General features: G+C 35.9%; 1 protein-coding gene across 1 annotated transcript in view; it reads left to right on the top strand.

The window, feature by feature from the left end:
- The window catches only part of lrp2b (low density lipoprotein receptor-related protein 2b), an 88,554-nt gene that overhangs the window by 25,386 nt on the left and 51,156 nt on the right, over nt 1-12,012 (top strand). Inside the window, exons 26-33 of the mRNA XM_057826799.1 lie at nt 1,319-1,567; nt 1,703-1,911; nt 4,191-4,375; nt 6,862-7,090; nt 7,476-7,653; nt 7,805-7,933; nt 9,923-10,089; nt 10,170-10,313. Of these exons, the coding sequence (XP_057682782.1) occupies nt 1,319-1,567; nt 1,703-1,911; nt 4,191-4,375; nt 6,862-7,090; nt 7,476-7,653; nt 7,805-7,933; nt 9,923-10,089; nt 10,170-10,313 (1,490 nt within the window). The remainder of the gene's footprint in view (nt 1-1,318; nt 1,568-1,702; nt 1,912-4,190; nt 4,376-6,861; nt 7,091-7,475; nt 7,654-7,804; nt 7,934-9,922; nt 10,090-10,169; nt 10,314-12,012) is intronic.

Here is a 12,012-nt window from a genome sequence, read left to right as displayed (position 1 = left end):
TGTTTATGCAGCTAACGAGTGACACTTTAGAAGTACGGCAGTGCTGGCCAGTGACGTCACCGGCCCGAGTGCCTTGCGTCGTCAGCAACAATGGCAACCTACTCGTTAAACACATTTTTCAAATTTTATAAAAAAGAAAACCGTAAGAGGGGTTTGAATTTGAAATTATTGTAACTCATGCTAACATTCGTCTTTTAAGAAGTACAAGTCTTTTTGTCTGGTTCCCTTTAAAAAGCATTAAAAGTCATTAAATGGATTTTGCCAAAATTCAGGCCTTAAAAAGCATATGACAAAATATTCGAGGCATTAAAAATAATGTTTGAGGGTTAAAGAAACTTTTTTTTTTTTTTTACATAATTTATTAGAGTTGTCCAATGTTATCGAGTAGCCGATAATATTGGCAGGTAAAATCGTTTTAAAATGATATCGGATAATATTAACATCTGTTTTTCATTATCAAAGTAATGTAGAAGCCTTTTGCTGTAGTTCAAGAGCCGGTCACAGATTTTTTTTTTTTTATTGTTCATTTATTTTTGGAAATGTTTTAAAAAATTACATTTTTTTTAAATTAAAAAAAAAAAACTGGAAAAGAAAAACTGTGAATACGACTTTTTAAACTTTTTTTAAAAAAATGTTGGTCAGAGGAATAGTAGCGTATTGGCCCGAATATAAGACGGCGCTGATTATAAAACGACCCCCTCTTTTTCAAGACTCAAGTTTGAAAAAAAGACTTTTTGACCACCAAATTAATTTTTACACAGAAAATAATTACAGCACATCCGAAACAAATGATTATAACAAGATATTTGAGAGAAAAAGCATGTTATTTTGCCTCATTCAAATCTTAATATCTGAAGATTTAAATCTGTAAACTAAAGTGCATTCACATTCATAAATGAATGGCTCCTGGTTTTTGAAATGTAAATAAACCAATCTATTGTGATAAAACAACAAAATTGCAATAACTGCATTAACCATCAAAGTGAAGTCTAACTGTAACTGTAGTCTTGAAACAAACCTGAATAAGGAAAAACATTGCAATAAAATAATCCAAACTGATTAAATTTGAGAGTAGCTGAGATCTGTCATGACAGAACATCGTTTCAATGATATCCGGTGCCATCTAGCGTCGTGAATGGGTATAACGTCTAGACCGCGAATATAAGACGACCCCATCTTTTTCAGTCTGATTTCAATGCAAAAAACACCGTCTTATATTCGGGCCAACACGGTACTTGCCATGTGGATTTCTTGGAAGGGACATGTGAGAAGAGTATTCACATATTCACAAATTTGCTGTTGTGTCATTTCCCCAAAGACGAAGAGGACTGTATCCTGAACAACGGTGGCTGCAGCGACATCTGCGTTCAAGGACCATTCGGAGCTGAGTGCAAGTGTCTGCCGGGTTTCCAGCTGCTCAACGACTCCAAAACGTGCGAGGACATCAACGAGTGCCTGATCCCGGGTTTCTGCAGCCAGGAATGCTATAACGAGAGAGGGAGCTTCCGCTGTTACTGCTCCGGAGGTTACCTCTTGGAGCCGGACAAGCGCACTTGCAAAGCTGTCGGTGAGCTTCACCAACTTCCAAAAACATGAAATATTCTCTGATGATTTACTTTGGGAGGCTGCACAAAATAATTTGGTGAGACAAAACAAAACATTTCAGCTAAATGTACAAACAAGCACAATTCATCTTTTATAGACCCTCTGGCAGCTGTACTTTTGGTGGCCAAGCGCAGCCAGATTATCGGCTACAGGATCAACGCCAAGCCGCCCACCATCAGTCCGGTGACGAGCGGTTCAAGCATCGTGACGGTAGACTTTGACCGCGTAACCTCTAGGGTGTACTGGGCCGACGCCACCCAGAAGAAGATATGGAGCGCCTACCAGAATGGAACTGAGAAACAGGAAGTAAGATTTTTGTTTGTTGTGTTTTTTATGGTGTCAAACTGCTGCATCGTTGGCCAGAGCCGGCCCATCGCTTTATATTGCGTGGCCCGCAAAAGTAAATCACGTGACTCGACTTCATGTTTTTTTGCTAAAATAAAATTTCTCTTAAGTTTCTGTAGTCCAAAAATCTGAGAATATTTACTGTTTCGTTGTGATGAAACAATTAATCGATTAACTCGAGTAATTAATTAGGAAGAAGATTTGAATTAAATTTTGCTGCTTCGAGTTTTCGTTGAATTAAAGTGACGTTGTAATGGTTTGTTTTGAAGGTGTTTGCATTTAGTTTTATTGATTTGGGTGGATACACTGTCCTCTAGTGGCAACAGTGAATATGACATAATTCATGTAACATGGCTGAATCCAGCTGTTCCCTGTTAAGACCAACATAAGGTTGTAGGTTTTTGTTTGAGCTAATATTTTTTTTTTTATACATTCGTAATTTAGTTTGGAGGTGTATTTAGCTGTTTTTGTGTGAGTTTGAATGATTTGTTAAGACCATTGTTAAAAAAAAAAAAAAAAAAACCTTAGAAAGTTTAAAAAAAAAATAATAAAGTTTTATAGCATTCAAGCTACTGTACTTTTTCTTTGCAAGTTAGCCATTTTTTCTTTTGTTGTACTAAAAAAAATAAAAATAAAAAGTTAGCATTTAAGCTACTGGACTTTTACTATGCAAGTTAGCCAAATGTTCTTTTGTTGTACTTAGATCCTCACTTGTTTATTTTTTAAACCATTTGAGGCTAAACTTAGGTATTTTCATTTATTTTTAAATGAAACTGCAATTTCACATGGCTGAATCCAGCTGCTTCCTGTTAAGACCAACATAAGCAAAATTTTTGCTTGAGCTAGTGTTTTTTTTTTTTTATGCATTCGTAATTTAGATTATAGGTATATTTAGCTGTTTTTGTGGGAATATGTGTTTGAACCATTTGTTAAGAGCATTGTAAAAAAAAAAGTTTGCATTTTTTAGCATTTAAGCTAGCGGACTTTTGCTATGTAAGTTAGCCAATTGTTCTTTTGTTGTACTTACTACTACTTGTTGTGCTGTACCTCATTTATTTTTTTATCCCGTTTGAGGCTCAGCTTAGGTATTTAAATTATTTATGTTTCTCATCCAATTACTCGATCATTCGAATGAGATAGATCATCGATTAATCGACTACTAAAATAATCGATAGCTGCGGCCCTACTGTTTTGTATTGATTAACTAAAGAACTGATTAATCGCAATTAATCTTATGCAAGTAACAGCAATTAAATGGTGTAATCATGGCCCAGACCTAATACAGTATATAAAAAGAGAATATATACATTTTCCTTTTTTTTTATTTAATTCAAAAAACAAAAAATTTAAAAATTGTTAAAAATTAACTGTTTCCCAACCATATTTACTTTTTTTTAAAGGGAAATAAAAATGGAGGGGAAAAAAGTTTTTTTTTTTTCATTGGCTATAAATAGGATTTGTCCGATATCCGATAATATCAACCGTTAAAAGCATTTTAAAATGATGTTGGATAATATCAACATTGGTTTTTCTTTATCGGTTTTGGGCCAATATGCGTGTTGCCTTCAAAGTGAATGTAGTAGCCTTTTGCCTTTCTACAAGGGCTGGTCACAGCTTAGCACAGCAGGTATGCTTATTGACCATTAGAGGTCTCCAAACTTAGTTGCTTGGGATTTGTTATGTGAGCAGTCCATTTGCATTCGTCGTGGTGCAAAAATTAAATGAACAATAAATGAATTATAAACTTACTTTGAATTAGCCATAATATGTTAAGTCCACGACTGCATATATAGGTATCGGTTTGATATCGGTATCAGATTTTTGGATTTGGTTAATATCGGGATATTGGTTAAAAAGTTAAAAAGTCATAATCTAACAACTCTAATTTGAACAATTTCGAAGTTAACAATATATCTAAATGGTGTATTAAATATTAAAATAGATGAAATTAATATGCTGATTAGTCAAGTAATCATGACAAACCTAAGTTCAACTACGATTGACGGCACAAGACGTCGAGTCCATTTTGACTGGGACATGGGATGCAACCAGTCTAAATGGATTAAACGTATCGCACACTCAATGGCAGCCAAATTATTTGAATATTTATATGGGTCGGCCAACACAATGGCCCTTGAAAGGAAACCACAAGTAACTACAAGTGACGAAGATGAGTTTGACACCCCTGGTGTAGTGTAACTGTGCAGTCCGTGTTGATTGCTGTGCGTATGTCGCTCCAGATTTTCTCCACCGGTCTGATGGTACCAGAGAGCATCGCGGTGGACTGGGTTGGCAGGAACCTTTACTGGACTGATTCGGTGATGGAGAACATCGAGGTGTCCACTCTGGACGGTCGCTTCCGAAAAGTGCTCCTCACTAAAAACGTCACAAGCCCTCGTGGCCTCGTCTTAGACCCTCGCAACCAGTAAGTGTAGCCTTGAGCATTGCTTGAGTGATTAAACTACCGTCATTTTCGGACTATTAGAAGCTACTTTTTTACCTCATTTTGAATTTGCGGCTTATAGTCCAACACTTTATTTGACGGCGGCGTCATAAGACTGCCATAAGACCATCATAATTTTGACATGACACTATCATGGGCATTAATGAATGCTTATGACAGAAGTGATTAAGTGTCAAATTGTGTCACTAACTCCATTTATGTCCAGCTGAGATCTTTTATATCCATTCAAAATTGAGATCATTTGCCAGATGACACAAAATGACATCTATCATAAGCATTCATTAATGCTCATGGCAGTGTCATGTCATAATTTTGATCGTCTTATAGCGGCACTGTCCAATATAGTGTTACTAAAACTAATAACTAGCAATTCATGAAACAACTGGAACAGTAACTGAAGAAATAATTAGCACAGAATATGAATTTAGATTGTTATTTACATCTGTAGTGCTGCAATGCATGCTAGGAGGCATGTTGGATGACAACAGTGTTGACAGCAGGTGGCAGCAGAGGTCGACTGACTCCCCCAAGAGAACAGTGATGGCCAACTAAAGCTTCTTGAAGCAATGAAGCATTGCAGCCAATTGGTTCAAAGCTTCATGGTGGTTCATTGTGTGTTATTACAGTCTTATGATGCCGCTGTCAAATAAAGTGTTACCGGTTGATGTCTTTTGGTGTAAATGTCTCATAATACAGTGAGGACAGCTGCAGGCTTATAGTCCAGTGCATCTATAAAAAAAATGCCGTTTTGGTGTCAAATTTGGTGGGTGGCGGCTTATAGTCAGGTGCGCCTTATTAGTGTGGAAATTGTGGTATTGCTTTTGCTAGTACTTTACGATATCCGTCTCGCCAAAACCATATAGAACTTTGTCGTCATAAATAGACCTGTTCTTGCACATTTTGGCCAGCAGCTGACTTGCTGTAATGATGGGCCTCCATATGGTATTGCAGTACCACCAATTGGCCTCAAGATATCACTACTTCCACTCAATTGTTAGCCAATTTGCTCCTTGTGCCAAACGTACGTATGTAATGTTGAAGACAAATAAAAATAGCAACACATATAATCCATACAGAACACAGACAATACAATTTGTTTGAATATCAATATTAATAAATGTATTATTAATGATATGACACATATTATGTAATAATAATTAATTTAACATTTTTTTATATTTGGGTTAAAATTATACTTCATATTTATCAATTATTGTATTTCATAAAGTCATCATAAATATCATTATTACTATAATTAAAAACATATGTACCGTAATTCTCACACTATAAGGCGCACCTGACTATAAGACGCCTCTCACTAAATTTGACACAAAAACAACATTTGTTCATAGATAAGCCGCACTGGAATACAAGCCACAGCTATCCTCACTGTATTATTGGATATTTACACCAAAAGATATTAACCTGTAACACTTCATTTGACAGTGGCATCATACGACTCTCATAAGGTGAGCCGCAATGAAGCTTTGAACCAATTGGCTGCAAAGCTTCATTGCTTAAGAAGCTTCATTTGGCCATCATTGCTCCCTTGGGGGAGCTGGTCACCCTCTGCTGCCACCTGCTGTCAAGACTGTTGTTGTCCAACATGCGTCATAGCATGCAATGCAGCGTTACAGATGTAAATAACAATCAAAATTCATGTTCTGTGCTAAATATTTATTCAGTTAATGTTCCAGTTGTTTCATTGAATGCTAATTATGGTATTTGGTAACACTTTATTTCACAGTGGCGCCATAACACTGTCATTACAAAATCATAATTATGACATGACAATGTAATGAGCATTAATGAATGCTTATAACACATGTCATTTAGTGTAATCCGGCAAATTATCTCACTTTTGAATGCATGTAAAAGATCCAAGATGGACTTAAATTGAGTTAGTGACATAATTCGCCAGATGACACTTAATGATATCTGTCATAAGCATTCATTAATGCCCATATTTATGACAGTCTCATGACAGTGTTATGAAGCCGCTGTCAAATAAAGTGTTACTTATTAACCCAAACAAATCAACAAATAAGCCGCACTGGACACTATAAGCCACAGGTATCAAAATGAAGGAAAAAAGTAGCAGCTTATACTTCGAAAATTACGGTATTATACATCATTAATCAAAACCGTCAAAACCACCAGTTACAAGCATTAACAGATAATTAAATATCTTTACATTTGAGCAAAATTTATATTCGACTGTAGGCGAACGCTGATTCTGTTTACACTAGATTGTTTTAGGTTAGGTTGCAGCACTACTTGATTCATTTAATATTTATGTCAGTTTAATTTCAATTGTCAATGTCAAAAATGAAGGAAGTGGGAGAAAAACTGACATATTTTTTGTATAATTTTCACTTAATCATTAAAAAGGGATTATATTGTGGCATATTGATATTGTGAACATTTTTTAACTCGTACTCTTACAGTACCAACTTGATGTTCTGGTCGGATTGGGGTCAGAATCCGAGGATAGAGAAGGCCTACATGGACGGAAGCCTGAGAGAAGTCATCGTCAGCACAAAGGTCTACTGGCCTAACGGCTTGGCACTGGACTACACCACTCGCAGGGTGTACTTTGCTGACGCTTACCTCAAATATATCGACTACTGTGATTACGACGGGAAGAACCGCCATCAAGTCATGGCCAGCGATACGGTATGTTAAATAGGGCTGCCGCAAGGGATTATTTTGTTAATCACCAATTAATTTTACTATTAGTTGACTAATCAGTTCATATGAGTATCACTTTATTTACTGCTTATATTGCAGAAATCAGGGAATATTTCCTGTATTTTTTTTTTCGTGTTTGAAATGAAAAAAATAGAAATTGAAATAGATGAAAATGAGAATATTTTGTTTGTTTAATGATTGTTTTTTTGTCCTATTTTTTTCTTCATCAAAAATTGAATTGAATGTCTAGTGCCGTCAATGGTACTGAAAAATTAGCATTTACAGCTAATTTTATATGTGTGGAGTTTTGCAAAGCATCCCCACAACTAGGACACCATCTGGATCTGTCACATTTTTTGTGGGTTTCCAGCTTCTCCAGCACCCGCACGGGATGACCGTATTTGAGGACAACGTCTACTGGTCGGATCGCTTCATCAGTAAGGTGATGAGCACCAACAAGTTCCACGGCGGCAACGTCACCACGCTGATGAACAGTGTGTACCAACCCATGGGCCTGGTGATGGACCATCCCGTTAAACAACCAGCAGGTAACATCTCATTACCACATTCCAAAGGTGCATTTTGTTTATATTGGCTGTAATTTAGGTGTTAAAGGTACTGAAAGATGAGCGTTCACAGCCAATCCTTCCAGTTCAAATGAATAATGAGTTAAAGATGGCCACCCTATTTTGTATGCAGCCTTCAATCCATGCCGGGAACATTTATGCAGTCAACTCTGCCTGCTGTCGGGCCTCAGACCAAGATATTACACATGCCACTGTCAGTCTGGATGGACGCTGAAGGATGATAAACGCACCTGTGTTCAAGGTAGGAGTTCACTATTTTTCAACTACTTTTCACAGTAGTGCTGTACGATATATCAAAACGATATAAAATTTTCTATTGACATTTTACATATTTATCATCATCGCCACACGTAGATCTGTTCCTGCAATGCATATTTTGGCCAGCAGATAGCGCCCAATTTTCGCTGACTTTCTACATTTTGGGATTCCTTATTTCATAGGAGTGTCAGTAGTTAGATCCCACTGCCAACCGTACGCGAGTAATACACGCACAACCATTAGGGCTGCAGTTATCGATTATTTAAGTAATCGATTAACTTATCAACTAGTTAGTTTGAATAATCGAATAATCAGTTAGGAACATTTAATGCGTTGCTGAACACATTTTAGGAGATGTAAAACAAAACAGCATTAAATGAGAATACAAAACAAAATTCCTAAGTGTTTCTTTAAACTATGCAGAATTGCATTTTCATTTCACAAGAGCAATATATGCATTTAAAAATAAATTAAAATACCTGAGCTTAGCCTCAAATGGTGTAAAAAAAAAAAAAAAATTAGGATCTAATTACAACAAAAGAAGAACTGGCTAACTTACACAGCAAAAGTCTGCTAAAATGCAATAAAATGCTGTTTTGTTTTGTTTTTTTTAAATCGACTCCCACAAAAAACGGCTAAATATACTTCCAAACTAAATTACGAATGTATACAAAATATTAGCGCAAACAAAAACTTACAGCCTTATGTTGGTCTTAACAGGGAGCAGCTGGATTCAGCCATGTTACATGAGTTATGTCATATTCACTGTTTTTACTAGAGGGCTGTGTATCTACCCAAATCACTACGACTAAATGCAGACACTTTTAAAACAAACAATTACAACGACACTCTGATTAAACGAATACGCCAAGCAGCAAATTTTGATTCGAAGCTTTTTTCTAATCGAATTAATCGAATGACCTTAGCCTTAAATGGTATGAAAAAAATAAACAAATGCGGATCTAAGTACAACAAAAGAACAATTAGCTAACTTGCATAGCAAAAGTCCACTAGCTTAAATACTATAAAATGCAAACGTTTTGTTGTTGTTGTTTTTTTTACAATGTTCTTAACAAATCATTCAAACACATATTCCCACAAAAACTGCTAAATATACCTATAAACTAAATTATGACTGAATATTAGCTCAAACAAAAGCTTACCTTTTATTGGTCTTAACAGTGGAGCAGTTGGACTCATTCATTAGACGGGTTATGTCATATTCACTGTTGCCACTAGAGGGCAATGTATCCACCCAAATCAATAAAACTAAATTTTGAATGCATAAAAATTACATATTGCCAAAAATTTGCCTTATGCTGATTTTAACAGGGAAGCAGTTGGTGTCAGCCATTAGACGAGTTATGTCATATTCACGTTGCTACTAGAGGGCAGTCTATCCACCCAGTGTATCCAATAAAACTAAATGCAAACAAAACAAACCATTACAACGCCACGCTAATGAAACGAATAATCCTCGATGCAACAAAATTTGATCCAAAGCTTTTTTCTAATCAAATTAATTAATCGATGCAGAACTAACAACAATTTAAAATACCAACACATATAATCCACACAGAGGACGGATGAGAAAATTTGTTCCAATATCAATTCATTCATTTCCATTCATTTTGCTAACTTTATATAAAGAAGTCCTAAAAGTTAAAATCACTAGCTTTACTTTTGAGCAAAAATATGAACGCTAACATGCTCCTAGGTTGTAGCACTACTTGAAATACTTAACATTTGTGGCAGGTCACTTTAATGTCATTTCAAGATAAAGTGAGTAGGGGGAAACACTGTCACAATTGTTGTATGATTCGTCGCCCAAAAATTCAAAATGTATTATATGTTGTTGGCATATCGGTATCGTTATATAGAATGGTACATATCATGATAGGATATTTTTTTTTAATATTACACAGAAGTACTTCATAGTTTTCTAAGAATCCCTGTGCTGGCTCAATTTCAGACAAAACACCCTTCTTGATGGTAGTAAGAGATTCCGTGCTCTTCGGAATCCCTTTGGACCCGGCCGACCTCAACGACAACGCCATGGAGCCTGTGTCGGGCGTCCGTCAGGGGCGGGACGTCGACTTTGACGACCGCGATCAGTTTGTCTACTGGGTTGAAACCACTGTGAGTCCTCGTTCTAAATTGAATCTGGAAGAAAATAACCTCAAATTCCAATTTGTTCCGTACTTTTTCGGTTTTTGCAGGGTTCAATTTGGCGAGTGCACACCAACGGTACCGACAGGTCTCAGTTTGCTCCGGCCGCTCTCATGGGCTCGCCGTCCGGTCTTGCTTTCGATTGGATGAGCCGAATAATGTACTATAATAACCCAGTGGCCAAATCCATAGAGGTAATTGAAGTCATTCTCATAGATATTTTCTAATGTTTATTGTAGTATTTTGCAGTGCTGCAACGATTAATCGATTAACTCGAGTAATTCGATTAGAAAAAAAGCTTCGAATCAAAATTGGCTGCTTCAAGTTTTCGTTTAGAGTGGCGTTGTAATGGTTGGTTTTGAAAGTCTTTGAATTTAGTTTTATTGATATGGGTGGATACAGCGCCCTCCAGCGGCAACAGTGAATATGACATAACTCATGTAATATGGCTGAATCCAGCTGCTCCCTGTTCAGACCAACATAAGGTTGTAAGTTTTTGTTTGAGCTAATATTTTTTTTATACATTCGTAATTTAGTTTAGAGGTATTTTTACCCCTTTTTGTGAGCGTTTGAACGATTTGTTAAGATCATTCAAAAAGAAAAAAAGACGTTAGCATTTTATAGCATTTAAGCTAGCTGACTTTTTGCTATGTAAATTGGCGAATTGTTCTTTTGTTGTACTTAGATCCCAATTTATAATTTTTTTTATACCATTTGAGGCTAAGCTCAGGTATTTTGATTTATTTTTTAAATGAAAGCGAAATTCTGCATAGTTTAAAGAAAAATTTTACATCTCCTAAAATATGTTTTGCACCGCATTTAATGTTTCTAATCCGATTACCGTAATTTCCGAACTATAAACCGCTACGTTTTTCTCCTCGTTTTACATCGTATGCCTTATAGTCCAGTATTTGTTGATTTATTTGGGTTAATAGGTAACACATTATTTGACAGCGGTGTCATCAGACTGTCATAACGCCGTCATAATTATGACATGACATTATCATGGGAATTAATGAATGCTTATGATAGATATCATTAAGTGTCATCCGGCAAATTATGTCACTAACTCCATTTATGTCTAGTCGGGCTGCAGCTATCGAATATTTTAGTAGATGATTCATCGATGGACTTGTTAGTTCAAATTATTGAGTAATCGGATAAGGAACATGAAAAATTAAAATACCTGAGCTGAGCCTCAAACGGTATAAAGTTATTTTAAAAAATGAGAATCTATGTGAAACGAAAGAACAATTGGCTAACTTACATAGGAAAAAGTCCGCTATCTTAAATGCTACCAAATGTTAAAAGTTTTTTTTTTTTTACAATGCTCTAAACAAATGGTTCAGACACATATTTCCACAAAAAACGGCTAAATATACCTATAAACTAAATTATGGATGCATTAAAAAACATTAGCTCAAACAAAAACTTAACTTAGTTGTTCTTAACAGGGAGCAGTTGGATTCAGCCATGTGAAGAGAGGCAGACCAGAGGGCAGTGAATCCACCATAATCAATAAAACTAAATGCAAACACTTTCAAAATAAACCATTACAACGCCACTTTAATTAAACGGATACTCGAGGCAACAAAATTTTATTCAAATATTTTTTTCTAATCGAATACTCGAGTTAATCAATTAATCGTTGCAGCACTAATGTCCAGCTCGGATCTTTTACATCCATTCAAAATGGGAATAATTTGCCGGATGACACAAAATGACGTTTGTCATGAACATTCATTCATGCTCATGGCAGTGTCATGTCATAATTATGATAGTCTTATGACAGTCTTATGGCGCCACTGTCAAATAAAGTGTTACCAAATACTTTAATAAGCAATTAATGAAACAACTGGAACAGTAACTGAAGAAATAATTAGCACAGAACAT

This window comes from Corythoichthys intestinalis, chromosome 21, assembly GCF_030265065.1.
Source record: "Corythoichthys intestinalis isolate RoL2023-P3 chromosome 21, ASM3026506v1, whole genome shotgun sequence".
NCBI classification, from domain to species: Eukaryota; Metazoa; Chordata; class Actinopteri; order Syngnathiformes; family Syngnathidae; genus Corythoichthys; species Corythoichthys intestinalis.
The sequence above is the reverse complement of the archived record's forward strand: the minus strand, read 5'-3'. Positions and strand labels throughout refer to the sequence as shown.